Below are 19,577 nucleotides of genomic sequence, written 5' to 3'. Positions count from 1 at the left end.
TCAAGCAATCCTCCTGCTTCAGCGTCCTGAGAATCTGGGACTACAGATGCACACCTCCAATGCCTGGCTAATTTTTTGTATTTGTTATGGAAATGAAGTTTCGCTCTGTTGCCGCAGGCCTCCAACTCCTGACCTCAAGTCAAGTGCCCACCTCGGCCTCCCAAAGTGCTGGGATTACAGGTGTGAGCCACTGTGCCCAGCCAAGATCAGAAGCTTTGAAGGCTAAGAGGCTTTTTCTCTTTTTTTGCCCACCGAGTCCATGAGTTTACTAGCACCGTTTCTTGCCTTCCACCTGTGTTTATTTTGAGGGCTGTCCTGTATATCTTTTCCTAGCTAATTAGCCTCGTAAGGAAGCTTGAAAGGAGAAGAAATAGCACGGGGCCGTTGGCTGAGGGCGCCTCGGGTCTGACTCTCCCAAGTGCTATGTTGTGCTGCTGCTCAGGCAGAAGCCAGCGTCCCTGACCCCGGGTCACTTAGCTATTCTCAGTCACAGTGGGGTTTTTTAATCAGGGACATCTAAACCAAAGGTTTAGAGCCTGGGCTCTGGAGCCAGACTGCCTGATAAATGCCAGCTTCTCATTGGCGAAGGGGCAGTTGTTTGTATGAATTCCTTAGCTCCTCGGTGTTTCCATGTGGGGCTGGAACGATCACCCTTACCTCCTAAGGCTGTGCTGAGGGTCAGTTTGTAGGGCACACGGGGAGCCTAGGACAGCATCTGGATGCAGTACTCGATAAATAGTCGTAGTGTTATTAGGAGCAGTAGGTTGCTCGTGTGAGCAGCATGGTGAGGTGGGGATTGGTAGGGGCTTGGCCAGAGGACAGTCCCGGGGGAATGGCGTGGTGGTCTTGTTTGCCTGTGTGCTGGGGGTGTTGGCCAGCAGCCGCTAGAGGTGGTGCTTGTAGAAAGGGAGCCTGGCAGGGGACCCGTCACAGTGCCTGAGCCTTCAGATAGTTCTTACCCATGTCGAAGGTCCTGAGAGTCCCCTTGTTCCCATACTTCCCCTCTTGATTGCTTAAGCCTCCTATTCTGAAAGTGAGGGATCTCAGGAGAGGGCAAGGCAGGGGCCTGGATTACCAAGCATAGCCAAGAGGGACGGCAGGAGCCCCGGCGGGGACCCAGAAGGAGCTGAGGCTTCAGACCTGTGCTGGGGCCTTAGGTTGCCTCCAAGGAAAAGCCCTGCCCTGGGGGACTTTCCGTTGCTGTGAGGAGTGGAGGGCTCAGCACCATGTTGGTGCCTGGGGACCACTTCTGCTGACTGCTTGCCTCAGGCCGGTCCTCCCAGAGTGTCTCCTGAGGACCGTGATGAGTTCCAGGCCCTGAGATGCTTATCTGTGAACTTCACCTGCAAGCCACATGCACTGCCCCCAAAAGAATCTCCTGCTCCATTGGGGGTGGTTGAGCCTGACTTTCCTCAGACCTCAGTCTGTGCTGTCGCAGGGGTGGCATCTCACACTTCATGGGCAGGGTCCTGTACTACAGGGCTGGGCTGCAGAGTCAGCGTCAGTGCCTACTCCTTCTATAGCACTGAGGATTCTGCATGGACGTGCTGATGAAAGCTAATGGAGAAGCAGTCCCTGTTATTCCTATGACTGCTGTGACAAACTACCACCAACCCAGTGACTTCAAATCACACACATTTATTATTACCTGAAATGGCCTTCACTGGGGTAAAATCAAGATGTTTGCAGGGCAGTGTTCCTTGTGGAGGCTTTAGAAGAGAATCCATTCCCTGGCCTTTTCTAGTTTCTAGGAGGTACCTGCATTCCTAATGGCTTGTGGTCCCTTCCTCTGTCTTCAAACCTAGCAGTGTAGCACCTTCCAGTATCTCACTCTGATCCTACTGCCTCCATCTTTTAAGGACTTTTTGCTGTTGTTGTGTTCTGTTTTGAGACAGTCTTAGTCTGTCACCCAGGCTGGAGTGCAGTGGTACAATCTCGGCTCACTGCTTCCTCGACCTCCCAAGCGCAAGCAATCCTCTCACTTCAGCCTCCTGAGTAGCTGGCCCATGTAACCACATGTGGCTGATTTTTAAAATTTTCTGTGGAGATGGGATCTTGCTATGTTGCCAAGGCTGGTCTCGAACTCCTGGACTCAACTGCCTTGGCCTCCCAAAGTGCTAAGGTTATAGATGCGAGCCACCACACCCAGCCTAAAGACTCTGTGATACTACATTGGGCCAACCCAGATAATCCAGGATAATCTCATCCCAAAATTCTTTTTTTTTTTTTTCTTTGAGATGGAGTTTTGCTCTTGTCTCCCAGGCTGGAGTGCAGTGGTGCAATCTTGGCATACTGTAACCTCTGCTTCCTGAGTTGAAGCGATTCTCCTGCCTCAGCCTCCTGAGTAGCTGGGATTACAGACACCCACCACCATGCCCAGCTAATTTTTTTGTATTTTTAGTATAGATGGGGTTTCACCATGTTGGCCTGGCTGGTCTCGAACTCCTGACCTCAGGTGATCTGCCCACCTTGGCCTCCTGTGGGATTATAGGCATGAGCCACTGGGCCCAGCCCCATCTCCAAATTCTTAACTTCACCCTGACAACAATGACCCCAAAAAAACCCACAACGTCTTAACTTAATCACTTCTGCAAAGTCCCTTTGGTCACGTAAGGCAACGTGTTCACCGGTTCCCGGGGTTAAGACATGGACATCTTTGCAGGGCTGTTGTCCCACTCTCCAGGTTGCCGCATATCACAGGATATCTTGGCATTCCGTGTTGGAGACCTGCGTCCCTGACTAACTTTTCCCATCATTTACAAGCTGTTGGGAGGCTGGACAAGTTACTCAACACTTCTGTTCTCTAGCGTCTTCATCAGTGTGTTCTTGGGATCGCATGAGTTAGCACATGTCAAGCATCAAGAAGTCTTTGTTTTTCCTTGTACCTTTCTAGTTCTTATCTACATATACATATATTTTTCTCTTGTTATAACCGTAGGCACAAGCTTGTTTTTTTTTTCCCCCATGTTTTACTTTTGTAGGTTGCAATATAGGTGCAGTGTGATGATTTGAAGGCAGACACTAGTCCACAGAGAGTGAGGTGGCGGGTAGGTATACTACCCGTCTGCCCCCGTTGCTGGGTTTTTTTGTAGTACTCATAAGATCGCTCTGATGCTATAAAGAGTGCTGTTGTGGCCTATTAGTACTGATAGGCTTTGCCTTTTTTTTTAGTTGTTTTCTTGGAATTAATTTTCACACTTGGAATCATTGTAAAATCCCCTTGAAATACTCTAGAAGGGTTATACAGCTCGTTTACACTGCTGCCACACCTTCTTGGCAGTAAGTATTAGCTTAAAAGGACAAAGATGTTTTTCTTTTTCTTTTTCTTTTTTTTTTTTGAGACGGAGTTTCACTCATGTTACCCAGGCTGGATCGTGCAATGGCGCGATCTCGGCTCACCGCAATCTCCGCCTCCTGGGTTCAGGCAATTCTCCTGCCTCAGCCTCCTGAGTAGCTGGGATTACAGGCACGCGCCACCATGTCCAGCTAATTTTTTGTATTTTTAGTAGAGACGGGGTTTCACCATGTTGACCAGGATGGTCTCGATCTCTTGACCTCGTGATCCACCCGCCTCGGCCTCCCAAAGTGCTGGGATTACAGGCTTGAGCCACCGCGCCCGGCGACAAAGATGTTTTTCATCCTTTCGGCAAATACTGCTTGCATGCCTCCTGAGTGTGGGCCGTGTCCTGGGTGCTGGGAAGGGAACAGGAAGAGATAGGCAGGTCTCCTGTTGTCATGGAGCTGGTCTCCAGCAGGTGAGGGCGACTATTGATTTACCAAGACTAATAGCACCTTATTATTTGTTCCATTTGCATTGCTTTCTTCACTTTTCAAAAACCAAAAGCATCTTTATGGAATACATTTTCAGGTCTTGTGCCCTGTGATGAGTCATTTTTAAAGGTCCAGACATGGTGATATGTGTGACCTTTCTGGGGATCTCTGTCTCTGCCGACATGTGCTGTGATATTTCAGGACCCCTCACCTCCCCCACGCAGTGCTGCTTTCACTCATTGCTGGAAATCCTGTGCTTGTGTTGCCAGGGACCGATGTCATGGTTCGGTGCCTTAAGCTGCTGAAGGAATTTAAACGGAATGACCATGACGATGACGAGGACGAGGAGGTCATCTCCAAGACAGTGCCTCCAGTGGACATCGTCTTCGAGCGAGATATGCTCACGCAGACCTACGACCTCAGTAAGTCTTGTTCCCACCCTGGCTTGGATGTGGTTCCTGAGTATTTGAGTCAAGGAATGGTTTGCCCACGTGTCGAGAGAGGGCTCTCCCATAGAGAATGCAATACAATGGGATGTGCCTTGGTTATCCGGAAGGGTTTAGGCTTTGAGATCACATAGGAGTTTGCATCCTTGCTCTGCCACTTAGCCACATGACTTTAATGAGGTCTCTGAGTTCCAATTTCCTCATCTGTAAAAGCAGGCATTTTAGAGTTCTCCAGAGACACAGAATCAGTAGGATAAATATACATAGATATATGAGAGGGAGCTTATTATGGGAATTGGCTCATGCAATTATGAAGGCTGAGAAGTGTCACCAGCTCGTCTGCGAGCTGTAGGCCCAGGGAAGCATCAGAAGTAGGGACGCCACAGGGGCAGGTCCCAGTGACCAAAGGCTGGAGAGCCTGGAGTTCTGATCGCCAAGAACAGCAGAAGAGGGGCTGCAGCTCCAGAAGAGAGGGCAAGTTCGCCTTCTTCTGGCTTCTTGTTCTGCCTGGGCCCCTGACTGATTGGATGGTGCCCACCCACAAGGAGGGCGGATCTGTCCCACTTAGTCCGCTGAGTTATACACCAGTCTCCTTCGGAAACACTGTCACAGACGCACCCAGAGATAAAACCCGACTGCTGATCCTGGTATCCCTTAATCCAGTCCCATCGACACCCAAGGTTAACCATCACGTGGGGATAGCATCCACATTAGCACATTATGAGGATAAATGACATAAAGTTAAAATAGCTGGTATAGGGCCTGGTGCATGGAAAGCACTAAGAAAAAGAAAGCTATTGTGATTCTTACTCAAAGGTTCAAGAGCTACCTGTCATTTTCTAAGTTTGGTCTGGAGTTACCACAGGCCGAGAATCTATGATGAACAGGGAAAGAAAACTCTCTCCCATTCCTAACCTTTCCCTGAGATCCCCTAACATCTGTGTAGGACAGCAGTGACCTAGTGTCGTAGGTGGTGTGGCCTCAGGTCCCTGCAGGGAGGAGGACAGAGCAGAAAGTGACATGGCCACGGGGGATCTGATTGAGTTGTGGCTGTTAGTCGCCTTCACATTTCTCAGAATGGGTTCCACATAACGCAGTTGGGAAAAAGCTGCCCTTAACCCCCACCCTTTTTTTTTTTTTTTTTTTTTTTAAAGACAGAGTTTCGCTCTTGCTGCCCAGGCTGGAGTGCAATGGCACCATCTCAGCTCACTGCAACCTCAGCCTCCCGAGTTCAAACGATTCTCCTGCCTTAGCCTCCTGAGTAGCTGGGATCACAGGCATGTACCACCATGCCTGGCTAATTTTGCATTTCTTTAGTAGAGACGAGGTTTCACCATGTTGGTCAGGCTGGTCTCGAACTCCTAACCTCAGGTGATCCACCTGCCTCGGCCTCCCAAAGTGCTGGGATTACAGGCGTGAGCCACCCTGTCCAGCTGGCCCTTTCATCCCTACTTTTTAGCATGTTGCCAGATCAGTATTGGAATACATTCTAGTCATCTCTGTTCATTCTGCTGCTTATTTTTGTACATGTACAACATAGCAAAACCTTCTTTATGCAGACTGATGTTACCAGGCAGCCTCAAGCTTGCAGATGCATCAGGAAATAAAGAGGAAGATAATTTCTGAAAAGTCAAAGAGCTTTGCCACCAAGTCTACCTGCAGTTCGTGTGCTTTACTTCTGGGACTCCCTGCTCACCTCCCAGTTCCCAAGCTGGCTCCTTCCTGGAGTTCTTAGTCCCAGCTTAGTGGGATGCATTTAAAGGGCTTCTGAGCAGCAGATACACTCTCAATCCTAACATACAGCAGCTTATGGCAGCCCAGGAGTGGACAAGCTACACACAGCAACAGTGGGGCCCAGTGGTCCGCGAGGCATTTACTCTAGGGCTGAGGAGCATCATTTCCTTCCACAGTCCCCACTGCAGGACTCTTGTGGGACAGTGCGGTAGTCGGTGTCCACAATGCCTCTGTTGAGAAAAACTGGGAAATGAAGACTACACATTTTAAAAAGTTCTGAATTTAAAATTATTTTCATGCTTCTTAAAGAGGTCAATTTCATTTATGTGAAACAGTTCATTCACGCAAAGGGCTAATTTCCTGCTATTGGGTAAAACTGATCTTCCTGCATTTTGGTATTTCAGCTGTTATCACCTGACATTTAGTGCTTTAACTTGGGGTTGTGAGATAGTAAGCATTCAAAACATTACCTGTTGGTAGCCTAGTATAGTATACTAACTCAGGCTCAGGAGGGAAAGCATTCTTGGGAGGATAAGGGAGAGAAATGGTGTTTTGTTCTGTTTGGTAATTTCACAGCATTGAAATACCTGTTGAAAAGCGGGCTGGAAACTGACTTGTGCAGAATAGCTCCTTTGCAGCGGTTTCAGTTCATGTGTATTGTTTCTCACAGTTGAACGCAGAGGCACGAAAGGAATTTCCCAAGCTGAAATCCGAGTAGCTATGAATGTGGGAAAACTGGAGGCAAGAATGCTGTGCCGGCTTCTTCAAAGATTCAAAGTTGTCAAGGTAACATCATGAGCCTTCCCCAACACTCTTGTCTTTAGAGGCGTGTGCTGTGTATTTTTGGAGGAGCATCTCGGGGAGTCAGAGACTCATGGCCTGACATCTGTGTCAAAGAGGCAAATGGCCTCCCTGGGGCTAAATGTAGTCCACAGCCATGTTAATGTCTCCCTGTCACTGTGGTTCCTGTTTGTCTTTGAAAAGTCAGAGTAGCCTGGTGCACTGGCACATGCCTGTAATTCCAACACTTTGGGAGGCCAAGACAGGTGGATCATCTGAGGTTAGAAGTTCCAGAACAGCCTGATCAACATGGTGAAACTCCATCTCTACCAAAAAAACCAAAAAATTAGCTGGATGTGTTGGTAGGTGCCTGTAATCCCAGCTACTTGGGAGGCTGAGGCGGGAGAATCGCTTGAACCTAGGAGGCAGAGGTTGCAGTGAGCCAAGGTCACGCCACTGCACTCCAGCCTGGGCAACAAGAGTGAAATTACGTCTCAAAAAGAAAAAGAAAAAAAAAAGTCAGAAGATGATGTGGCCAGCCCAGGAGCTACTCCTGTGTGGGGATAGTCAGCTGGGGCTGGCCACTCTGTCTGCCTGCTTCAGACAAAGCAGTGCTCTCCAGGGTTCCTCCATCCCCAGCTGGCCCTCCTTCTCATGCATGTTACTTACCTGGCGCCTGCAGACATCGAGTTGACCAGCTATGCCTGTCTAGCACCCTCCTTTTGTAATTCAGACCTGCCTCAGCCCAGCCTTCTCAGCCCCTGACATGCCACTCTCCTCTTTCCCATGTTTTGGTCATCTTGCTGGAAGGCAGTATTATAGTTAGGTGAATGACTGCAGCACACTTGGCCCCATCCCTGGCATGTGGTGGCACCTAGATCTTACTCTTTCTTCTATAAGGGTCCTGGGAAGAGCCCCTTGCCCTGTTCTAGAAGATAAAATGGGTGTGGATCGCCAGTGCCTAGGCCACCAATCCCTATGGCAGTGGCTAAGTGTAGCCCACGTTCTCCAGTCTAACTTTTTCATCTGCATCACAAACGCTGCTGCTTACTGACCTTTTTTTGTAGGCCACGTTCTGTCCCAGGCACTGGGGCTGTATAGAAGGTTAAGTGAAGGCCCTGCCCCTGAGAAGCTCATAGCCTCTTAGAGCAGACACACAGTCAGGGTTGTACTTCAGAGAAGGATCCATATGGCAGCAGGACCTGGGGGATTACAGACAGAAAGAGCCTGGAAGGAGCATCAGTGGTGCCCGACCCAGGGCCCAGGCAGTAAGACAGGAGACACAGATGAAAGCCAATAAGGAAATAGACGCCACAGACACCTGAATGCCTGTGGGTATGACGCTCTCTTTATAGTGTGATAAACACATCTTATTCCCTCTAGGGATTCATGGAAGATGAAGGTCGGCAGCGGACCACCAAGTACATTTCCTGCGTATTTGCAGAGGAGAGCGACCTAAGCCGGCAGTACCAAAGAGAGAAGGCTCGGAGCGAGCTCCTGACCACTGTAAGCCTGGCGTCCATGCAGGAGGAGTCGCTTCTGCCTGAAGGCGAGGATACCTTCCTCTCTGAGTCGGACAGCGAGGAGGAGAGGAGCAGCAGCAAGCGGAGAGGCAGAGGGGCCCAGAGGGACACAAGAGCCTCTGCGAACGTCCGGCCCAAGACCCAGCCTCATCACTCCACCCCAGCCAAGGGTAGGGAGCGCGTGGGGCGGGCAGGGGCTGCGTGCACTGCACTGCTGGGCATCTGCAAGAAACACCCTTTAGTTGAGCAAACACCTGCAGTGCCCTTGGTGCCATCCTAATGAGAGGCCTGATGCTGTCACTTGTACCACATCTTCATGGGTTTGGAGGAGAGGGTCCTGTGGTATCTCCTGGCTGCTTGCAAATCATTTCTTCATGGCACATGTTTTGTTTGCTTTTTTTACTTTTAAAGAATGATCTTTCATACACTTCCCTGCCACTCCCCTCCAACAGTCTAAGGGCCCTCCAAGTGTTTAGGCTAGTTATAGCAAACTTTTTTAAAATGGATAGAGAGTGATGCCGATGACACGTTTGCAAATCTGGTCCCCAGCTCTGAGCCCCCAAGGACATTTGACAATATCCGGAGACATTGTTAAATGTCTGGCTTAGGGAGAGACTCCTACTGGCATTTCATAGATAGAGGCCAGGATGCCGTTAAGCATCCTGCAATACACAGCACAGCTTCTTACAGCAGAGAATTAACCGGCTCAAACTTCAACACTGGCCAGGTGGAGAAACCCTGCTGTAGATTAGGGGCCAGAAGGAGGGGCCCAAGCTGCTGCTGGTCCACTTCCCTTGCCTTTCAACAGACTCACAGCAGAATCCTTTGGTCTGCGTGTGTCTGCTCTGACTCCCAAGCATGAATGCCCCTCTTGGCCTTCCCCTTGATTTGTCCTACCTCTTCCCTCTGCCACAGGTGGGTGGAAAGTTCTAAACCTACACCCGTTGAAAAAGCAGCCGCCCTCCTTCCCGGGAGCTGCTGAAGAGAGAGCCTGCCAGAGCCTTGCCAGCAGGGACAACCTCTTAGACACCAGCAGCGTCTCAGACCCCAACGTGTCCTTTGTCTCCCACTGCACGGACAGTAACAGTGGTGACATAGCTGTGATCGAGGAGGTCCGCATGGAAAACCCAAAGGTCAGTGCATGCGGAGGGAGGGGAGGGAGCTGCCTCCGAGTAAGAGCCTGTGGCCTCATCGTTTCTGTGCTTTGGAATCACATGATCACAGTGAAATCGTCCACAGTGAGAGTGCTGCATGCCGGGGCCCGCCTGTGCTTCGCAGCAGTAGCGCGGTGCTCATTTACACACCACCCTCGTGCAGCCTGGGCCCTTCGCAGAGATAGTCTGCCTGGTTATCTGCCCACTGGCTTATTAATTTCCAACAACTTACGCTTTTTACTTAGATATATTTTAGAGGGAAACTTGTATACCTAATTTAGATCAATGGTTTTTACCCATGGGGGACATTTGGCAGTAACTGGAGACAGTTCTGAGTGCCATACTTAGGGAGGGGCTGCTGCTGGCATCCAACAGAAGCCAGAATGCTGTTAAACAACCTATAATACACAGGACAGCGCCTCACAGCAGAGAATTTCCCTGCCCAAATGTCAGCACTGGTGAGGTGGAGAAACTCTGCTTTAGGTAGAAGGCCGATATCATTTGCCATAAAAAAGAAAGTAATCATAGAGGAGATACAATAAAGTCAAAACTGTATTAGTTCTTCCAGCCAGTTACTCTTACATATCAAGGTGTTAAAAAAGACAAAGCGAAGTCAAACCAATACTTTCATCAATATTGTTGGAAGGATTGAAAGACAGTTGATAAGGAATGCCTTTCCTATTGTGTGATTTGGTTCGCCTAATGCCATGTCAACACTTGTCACTTAACAGTACCTCAGACACTGCCAGTGCCACCCATTTTGGAAACACTGAGTAGAGAACGAGGCACCTAGCATGGAGTGGATATATGATCTGGGGTGGCTTTTGATGGTATTGCTGCTGTTCATTTATGTAATTTTTTTAAATTAATTTTTTTGAGACAGAGTCTTGCTGTGGTGCCCAGCCTGGAATATAGGTGTGATCTTGGCTCATTGCAGCCTCTGCCCTGAGGCTCAAGTGATCCTCCTGCTTCAGCCTCCTGAGTAGCTGGAACTGTAGGCATGCACCACCATGCCCAGCTAATTTTTATATTTTTTTTGTAGAGAGGGGGGTTTCATCATGTTGCCCAGGTTGGTCTCAAACTCCTGGGTTCAAGTGATCCTCCCACCGCAGCCTCCCAAAATGCTATGATTATAGGCATGAGCCACTGTGCCCGGCCACTGCTGTTTCATTCAGCCCTGTAAGGTCAATATCAGCTTTGGCCTGGCATGTTCACTTCCCATGAGTCCCTGGAAAGTTAGCCACACAGAGCCCTGGTTTTTCTCCTCTGTAAAATGGGAACTATGATGACAAAAGTGTTAAGAATTTTTTATGAAAAAAAGAGTAACAGTAACTGGTATGTGATTATCAGTGTGTCAGTTTCTTTGCTACACTATAGAAGAACCAATGGAGAATTAAGGGAATGCCTTCTAACTTTTCAGGAGTTGGTGGAGCAGATGCCTCTAATTTGTGTTCTGAAACCAGCTGATCTTCATAAAGTGGCCCAGGGTCCTCTGCTGGCCGATGTCTTTGATATTCAAAGCATTGAGATGGTAGAGTAGTGGGATCCTGTGTAGGAGAACAGGCTTCTTGGCGTCCCTTCTTGAAAGACGGGAGTAGAAGTTCCTTGAAGAGGGCCAGCGCACCCACAGGAGTGATGTGTGGCCCCCCAAGCCTCACTGCATCTTGTGCTTTTTTTGGTCTCTGTTCTAGGAGAGTAGCAGTTCCCTGAAGACTGGGAGACACAGCTCAAGCCAAGACAAACCCCACGAAACTTACCGACTGCTGAAACGCAGGAATCTGATCATAGAAGCCGTCACCAACCTTCGCTTAATTGAGAGTTTATTCACGTAAGGAGCTGTCTGTCTGTCTGCTTGTGCTAACAGTAATTCTCCTGCCAATTAGTCATCACAAGTCCCAGAAACCACTGAGAGGTGTTCAGATCTCTGTCCCACTGTGTAGAGTCTCATCTCATTCCTTTGTGGTAGAAAGGATTTAGAGTTTACTCTTGTTATTCCAAAGGAGCAGATATTGAGGCATATCAGCATGCTAGACAGAGAATGACTGAGCCCAGAGACTTCTTCCTCATACTCCGTCTCTAACTAGAGCTGTTAGAGAGGAGGAGGGCCATCTGTAGCCACTGTCACCTTGTTCCCCTCCTCTGAGCCATGAGAGGTTTAGCTAGGTGTTCCCAATGTCCCTTCTGTCCCTGCATTCTTTTTTTTTTTTTTTTGAGATGGAGTCTCACTATAATGCCCACGATGGAGTGTAGGTGGCACAATCTCAGCTCATCGCAACCTCCGCCTCCTGGGCTCAAGCTGTTCTCTTTCCTCAGTCTCCTGAGTAGCTGGGATTACAAGCACCCGCCTGGCTAATTTTTGTATTTTTAGTAGAGACTGGGTTTCACTGTGTTGGCCAGGCTGGTCTCGAATTCCTAACCTCAAGTGATCCGCCCTGCTCAGCCTCCCAAAGTGCTGGGATTACAGGTGTGAGCCACGACGCCCGCTGTCCCTGCATTCTATAATCAGTGCTCTAGAAATATCACCATAGTGATTCAGTAAGACCTAGAGAAAGATATATCCAGAGAGAAGTCAAGCGCACTTCAGATCTTAGGGGTTAGTGTTAAACCAGAACAGCCCTTATCTGGGTGTGAAATTAGCATTCGACTTGGTGAAGACAGTGTGCAGTTTCCCTGCCATCATGTTCTCAAATCGTAGCCTCTTGAGTTGCTGGCGAAAGGCTCTGCTGTGGAGCTGCTGTCTTGGTGACTTGTCCTTATCTGATACATTTGCCACCGAGGGAAACAATTGTTAATGTCTCAATAAGTCAGTCTTTCCGTGGTGGGGAAACCCCCTTTGGTCCTTCCCTGTTTCTGTTGGGTACCATGAGGCATGTCTCTGTTGCCTGGGTTGAAGAAAGCCTTCCACACTGAGATTGGGAGTGTTACCTGCTTATTTTGTGGGGCCCAGGATCCAGAAGATGATCATGGATCAGGAGAAGCAGGAAGGGGTGTCTACGAAGTGCTGTAAGAAGTCCATTGTCCGCTTGGTGCGGAACCTGTCTGAGGAAGGTCTCTTGCGACTATATCGGACCACCGTCATTCAAGATGGCATCAAGAAGAAGGTAACCAGGGGCTCCCCCGATGCCCAGAGCCAGCCTCGTGCTGTTGGAGGTTTTTGCCTAGCTTCTCTTGTCGTTGCTGTATCTTGGTAGTTGGTTTGTTACCAATGACTTGGAATTTCCTATTATGCCTCCTGATTTAGGGAATACAGGTTAGCTGGAAACAGAAAAGAGCAAAAACTTGCTAGGATTGTAAAGCAGGTCAACTCCAAGCAGCAACTGTGCAGGCATCCAGCCCTGCAGCCAGCCTTGAAGAAGCAGAAGACAAGTAGAGGCATTTTGAAGTTCAGTCGTTTGGGGACAAATTAAATAACATTTAGAAGGTGGAAAATTTAGATTAAGCAGCAAGAATACTTTCCACGGAGAGCTGAGGAAACACCCCAGAAAGAATGATGGCATCAAGTCAGGATGTGCTCTGGCTATCCGACGGGAGCAGTACATCTCTTCCACCTTGATTTATCTATTTCTGTACAATGTAAAGTTTGAGGAGGGGGCATTCCCATAGCAGCTGTAGCTCAGCAGCAGCTTCACACACATTCTAAGGCACACGTTTTTCAGGGTCAGAGTAATTTGTGATGATACAGCCAGGCACCAGGGCCAAAAGGAATGGTTGCGTGGGGACAGTCACTCGTAACTTCCTGACTTTTTCTTATGCCTGCATTGTAAATCTCTGCCTTAAGAAAGCTCTGCTTTGGTATTTTGTTTTCTTAATAAGCTAGCAAAGTCATTTTTGCTTTTCTACTTTTATTTTTTGAGAAATTTGAAAACTGCAGGGCAGTACAAAAAATGACTTAAGAAACAGTCTTCCTACATTGAGAGCTCTCATCAGTTTTTATGTCTGCTGTAAGCCTTTTAAAAATGAAACAATAATGTCCCTGGCCTCTGCTCCCCGCCCTCCGCCTCCCACAGTGGCAGTAGGTTCCTATGCTAACCTCTCAGTGAAGGCCAAGAAAAGCTACAGCGCCTCTAATTTCTGTTGATCTTCAGAGAGTGCAGTCACTGAAGAACCCCCTACCCTCCAGTTTAGGGCTAGGGAGAGGCAGTCAGGCATAGGCATCAGCTGTGTCTCCAGGCAGTGCTGGAGGGAGTGGGTGAGGGATGGGGGCAGCAGGTAAGCATGCGGGGAGGGCAGATAACCTCAAAAACGAAAGTGCCCAGGAATGGGGGCCTCTTGCCTTGAGGTCCCACTACAGTAGCTGGTTTTTCTGGCTGGAAAGGGCTTCAGTTATGCACATGTGACTCTAGTACCAGCGTAGGTTTCTAGCAGGACTTTCTCTGGCACCCAGAGCATGTGCTACTGGCAGCCTTTGGTCTGCTGGGCCCATGTGGGCTGGAGCTGGTGTTCCTGCATCAGTCTTTTGCCTTTGCTCCTGTGTCCTGCCCTGCCCGTGGGGCCTCTGGGAAGTTTGCTGGGCCATTTGGCTGGGGAAAGTAGGGCAATGTGAATGCTGAGTATTTCTCCCTTGCCTTTGAATTGTCTGAAATGTTGCCACCCTGTATCTCATTTGAGCTTCACAAAACCACAAAGCTGATAGTTGGGGGTGGGGGTGGGGTGGTCCTTATTTCATAAATGAGGATGGGGAGAAACTGAGCCAAGTGCAGCCTTCTGGAGCCTTCATCTAGGTGTTGCTGCCTGCCCCGTCTCTAGATCTATCTGAGCCCATGTTCAGCATGAAGCTGCTGGCCAGAGTGGACGTTCAGACGGCCTGACCTTGCTGTCCTCTGCCTCAGCAGAGACAGGCAAGAAGTCTGGCTCCCCGGGGGCCCAGCCGGGCCTCAACTGCCACGCTGGCGTGCTCACACACACCCTGCCCCACTCCACCTCTCCCTGCTGGGTGCTCAAGTTACTTCTCTTCCATGCAGTTTCTATTTTTCACCCTGTGTATCTCTCATGAAATGATAACCACCTTCACTGTTCAGCTTCAGTAGCTCGGAAAAGGTAAAACAACAAAAGCGGCTCTAAATCCTCTGCTGGTTTGTTTGGACGGGCGCCTGGCAGGAGTCCCATGACGGCACTCTCAGCAAGGGTAGATTAATGAAAGCCGCTTACCTTTTCCAGATGGAAGCCCTCAGGACTCACGAGCGACGGGGAAATTCTCAGACAGTGGGAGCGGGGCACTGAGCAGCCCGCCAGGTAGCAGCACAGACCAGTGGGCTGTGACAGCCCAGTGAGGGACTTACAGGGGGGTGGCTCTGTGTCCAGGCCAGATTGCTTAGTGGGGCCGAGCACCCCTGGCACCAATGGCAGAACCTGATCGCATGGTCACTTGAGGGATTTCTCCACCAGTAGCTTTACTGGCAAACTGTTCAGCAACACAATTTGCTTCGATCTCCTAATTGTGTTTTAGAAATGTGAATGAAAAACAGGTATGACTGGGGTTCCACTAGGAATAAATAGACTTGCGGAGCCAAGTCTGCCTCAGCTCTTTCCTCACCTGTGGGATGCTCCAACGTCTCTGTAGGTGGATCTGGTGGTGCACCCGTCCATGGACCAGAACGATCCTCTGGTGCGAAGTGCCATCGAGCAGGTCCGCTTCCGGATCTCCAATTCCAGCACAGCCAACAGGCAAGTGGTGGCGCCCGGGAGGAATCAGAGCAAGGATGCCAGGCCTGTGTGCCAGCAAGTCCACAAGAGCCCTTTCTTTATACCTGCATGGGATCAGTGAATTTGTTGGTTTAGAGTTCATGGTTCATGATCTCCTACTCTAAATAAGGACCAATTTCAGGACTCTTTAGGGGAAAAGAAAAAGTGGTCTTTATTCTGTCTGATAGAGTGTGGACAAAGCACTCCCTGTCATAGGCCTCTGCCGTCTGAAACTCACTCAGTCTCACAATGGCTCACAGTGATTCTGGTTGCCTTTCTCAGATCTTTTCTAACTTCGTTCATAAACCATGTAATAAACTGAGAGAACACTCAGGGAAGGGAGAAAGTTGTCAGCTGTGTCTCAACTAGAGACTCCCACAGGCAGGGAGAGGGCTGATCTGACTTGCACATACTGCTTTGTGAGGTCTGCCAAGTATTGGCCACATATACTTTGAATCAGTTGCTGGTTAATTTCTCATATAATTCCTCACTTCTGGCATTGATGGACATGTCAAAAGATATAGCACATTGGGTTGCATGTCTCACAAGGCAGCACCCATAAGTGGGGGTGCCCTCTCCAGGGTCCCACAATCCCCACCACCCCCAGATGTTTCAGTGATCTGACATTTTGTTTGCACCATCTCCCTGGCCCCTGTGGGGAGCAGGATTTGAAACCTACAGGCCTGCATCCCATTCATACATCCAGACACTGTCCTTTCTCTTAGCCTTGATTTTCTCAATATATTATTGCATGTTTATTTGGACTGCAGGGTTAAAACTTCCCAGCCTCCAGTGCCCCAAGGGGAGGCAGAAGAAGACAGTCAAGGAAAAGAAGGCCCTAGTGGATCAGGAGACTCTCAGCTGAGTGCTTCCTCTAAGTCAGAAAGTGGACGGATGAAAAAAAGTGATAAGAAAATGGGCATAACCCAGCTTAGAAATTATCATCCCGTTGTAGGTAAGCAGCAGCTTCTTGTCTGGGTTTAGTTACATTTCATTTGTTGTTTGCATGAAGATGTTTAAGGCATTGGGTCTCTCCATTCAAGCTGTGAGCTGCAGTCAGAAGAATGGGGTCTGAGCTGTGGGCTGGATCCTATTACTCTGGCCGTATAACTTCTTCCAGCATCTCTCTCCCTATCTGCAAAATGGGGACAGTTCTGTCTGCCATACCTTACAAGGCTTCTGAGAGACTCAGACGGAATCCTGCTAGATCCCAGTGTGAGGAAAGATTAATTTCTTCTTCTGAATGTTCTTGAGCTGGAGCATTTTATAAAGTACAGAAAATTTCTCCTTGTCCAGACTCCACAAATCCCCCACAGCACAGTCATTGATGAGTCTGGTGTTCCTATAATTTCCTCAGAGTTGGAGTGCTGACAGGTTCCCTCTTCTCTCATTTCTAAACTTGCGCTGAGCAAGGCTGGTGGCCATGGCTTTATAGTCATGATGCTCGGCCCCTCTCCAGGCCACGGCACGCGTGCTGGTGCAAGAAGGAGGGCAAACTTGCCTCACCGGGGCCCGGCTGTCTGTCAGGCAGCATCAGGTCCAGGACACAGCAGACCCAGGGATTCCAAGTGGAAGAGGCTGTGTGACTTCCGTTTCCAAGGGCTGCAGCCCCACAGCCTGGCCTTTACTCTCCACGTTTCCCTTTTAGAAAGCACAGGTGAAGGAGGAACAGCAGCATGAGTGTGTGCAGCTGGACGGTATTTGCACTTGAATGGACCAGGGGCAGCACCGGTGTTCCTCCGGTGGGGCTTCTGACCTGCATGCTCTCACAGCCGTCATCTCTCACTGGGGAAAACCAAGGAACAGTGCATTTGCATCAGCAAAGAAATAAGCCGCTTTAAAAGAACTGAGATTGTGGAGTATTTGGCGCAGTTCTCATCAAGCCAGAAATCCTTACACAGTAGTTTCTCAGGCCCTCTGTTAGGCCATTCTTATGCTGCCATAAAGGAATACCTGAGGCTGGGCCATTTGTAAAGAAAAGAGGTTTAATTGGCTGACAGTTCTGCAGGCTGTATAGGAAGCATGGCTTGGCTTCTACTGAGGCCTCAGGAAGCTTCCAGCCGTGACAGAAGGTGAAGGGGGAGCAGGCACATCACATGGTGAAAGCAGGAGCAAGAGAGAGTTGGGGGAGGTGCCACCCAACTTTAAACAGCCAGATCTCACGAGCACCGGCACCTTGCCATGAGGGATGACCCCGTAACTCAGATGGCTCCCACCTGGCCCCACCACCAGCACTGAGGATTATGTGCCAACATGAGATGTGGAGGGGCCAGCCAAACCTTCCCACCCTCCTTGCTGCTCGCCACTCCACCTCCTGCCTCTGCACCTTCACGACCCTTCCTGGAATGTGCCTGGCACACCCGCACCTCAGGCCCTTTGCGTTGGCCCTGCAGGCATGTTTACTCAAGGGTCCCCAGTGAGGCCTATCCCAGCCTCTGTTTGTAGAATTGCAGCCCTCCTCCCATCCGGGCTTTATTTTCTGCTGATGGGCTATTTTAGGTATTCTATTTCTATTTTATCATCATCTGTCCTTGCCCACTATAAAGTAAGCTCTAAGAGAATAAGGATATTTGCCATCTTTCTGCTCCCTGGCACATAGTGGCACTCAATAATTTTTTAATGAATTCAGCTGAATTCAGTATGGGATTTTTTAAGCACTGCTCTCTCCTTTTCTTGCTTCAGTTCCTGGACTGGGGCGTTCCCTAGGGTTTCTGCCCAAAATGCCTCGCCTGCGAGTGGTCCACATGTTTCTGTGGTACCTCATCTATGGGCACCCTGCCAGTGACAGCATGGAGAAGCCAAGCTTCATCAGTGAAAGGAGAAAGATAAAGCAGGAGCCAGGCAGGGCATGTGTCCGGCCATCCTCCTCTGGAAGTGCCTGGGAGGCCTGCTCGGAAGCCCCATCCAAAGACAGCCAAGATAGCGTCACCTGGGAGGCTGAAGTGGAGCTGGCCACAGAGACAGGTGAGAGACCCCTGCCACTCCTGCACCTGGGACAGGCAGGCCCAGTAGATCCAGGGAGAATCACGATGGTTCCTTATCCTTATGTAAATTGGCTGCCTCCTCTGATCCAAATGGAAACATAATACACACTTCTGAACCTGCAGGCTTTCTTCCTCGGCTTCCTTCCTGCCTGACAAGTAGAGTTTTTCTCAAGTTGTGGGTGAGGGCACCAACACCTCCCGGGAGACGATGTCACCATGGTGCCTGGGATCCTGGTTGCATGTGTAACCGTGAGTTTTTTCCTAGTGTATGTGGACGACGCCTCGTGGATGCGCTACATCCCTCCCATCCCAGTCCACAGGGAGTTTGGCTTTGGCTGGGCTCTCGTCAGTGACATCCTCCTCTGCCTTCCCCTCTCCATCTTCGTCCAGATTGTGCAAGTCAGCTACAAGGTACTTGTGACTGGAACCATCTCAGGACTGGCCCCTCAGCTCTGGCCTGGAGGGCCTACACTCACCTGGGCAAGGGAGGATACTTGAAGACCCAGGGTTGCCCAGGTGGATGGATGGATGGGTGGATGGACAGATGCTCAGTCAAGGGAAAATATTTCAATATTTTAAGGATTTGTTCGAGATAGATTAAAAATGATTGGGTAGATAGGTGGGTGGTTGATCAGGGGTGAATACTTCAAAGACTTGCTCTTCTAAATAGATCTATTATGGTAGGTAGATAGCAAGATAGACAAATAAATACATTACAACAATAAAACATGTTGTTAGAAATTTGGTAAATAGAAAAAGATAAAATAGAAATTACCCATAGCTGTATCACTCAGATAATTACTGCTAAGTAATTATCTTCTTGGTAAGGTTTTTGTAGTCCTTTATGGCTGTGCTCTGTGTGTGTGTGTGTGTGTGTGTGTGTGTGTGTGTGTGTGTGTGTGTGAGATCTCCCTTTAAAAAAAAAAATGAAACTATATTCACTCTTTTATTGTCTGTGCTTTTGACTGAACAGTGTTTCCTATTTTTTGCATCATTAACTTTTTAGACTTGATATTAAGTAGATTCATAGTATTCGTTCTTATGCCTCTAATTTATTTAACCATAATATTTTCCATTTTTGGACATTTAAATTCCACTTTCTTGCTATTATAAATGACATGCTGACGAATACCTTTTGGTAGACATAGATGTGGCAGCTCCAGCATTTTTTCCTTTGGGTAAGAACAGGAGCAGAATCACTGGCTGCAAAAGGAATGTGTGTTCTCCATCTCATCTTTTCTGGTTTCATATAAATGTGTATATTCTTATGTTGCCCCAGGGAAAAACTTAGCACTTTCTGTGCCCACAGCAGGGTATGAGGACATCTGTTTATTGCCCCCAGCAGTGTGGAAAATGGGCTGGAAGGGAAGGGTGATGAAACCAAAGGCAGAGATGCAGGGGCACTGGGTAGGGCAGGAAGGAGAGCCAGTAGGCAGGTTCAGGGAGACCGTGGGCAGAAAATAGTGGCAAGCACTTTTTCCAAGATTCTTGCAGCTCACCCTG

General features: G+C 49.0%; 1 protein-coding gene across 2 annotated transcripts in view; it reads left to right on the top strand.

The window, feature by feature from the left end:
* Positions 1–19,577, top strand: part of GTF3C1 (general transcription factor IIIC subunit 1) — an 87,350-nt gene that overhangs the window by 34,382 nt on the left and 33,391 nt on the right. For both annotated transcript variants that reach the window (XR_004258215.1, XM_032243024.1), the window contains exons 7-16: positions 4,041–4,193; positions 6,622–6,737; positions 8,115–8,424; positions 9,170–9,387; positions 11,100–11,236; positions 12,356–12,509; positions 14,969–15,072; positions 15,861–16,045; positions 17,773–18,054; positions 18,340–18,485. Coding sequence is in view for 1 of the 2 variants with exons in the window: in XM_032243024.1 (XP_032098915.1) it covers positions 4,041–4,193; positions 6,622–6,737; positions 8,115–8,424; positions 9,170–9,387; positions 11,100–11,236; positions 12,356–12,509; positions 14,969–15,072; positions 15,861–16,045; positions 17,773–18,054; positions 18,340–18,485 (1,805 nt within the window). In the remaining variant the exon portion in view is untranslated. The remainder of the gene's footprint in view (positions 1–4,040; positions 4,194–6,621; positions 6,738–8,114; positions 8,425–9,169; positions 9,388–11,099; positions 11,237–12,355; positions 12,510–14,968; positions 15,073–15,860; positions 16,046–17,772; positions 18,055–18,339; positions 18,486–19,577) is intronic.

This window comes from Sapajus apella, unplaced genomic scaffold (genome assembly GCF_009761245.1).
Source record: "Sapajus apella isolate SASKATOON/1434 unplaced genomic scaffold, GSC_monkey_1.0 scaffold51, whole genome shotgun sequence".
Lineage (NCBI taxonomy): Eukaryota > Metazoa > Chordata > Mammalia > Primates > Cebidae > Sapajus > Sapajus apella.
This window is presented reverse-complemented; position numbering and strand designations above follow the sequence as displayed.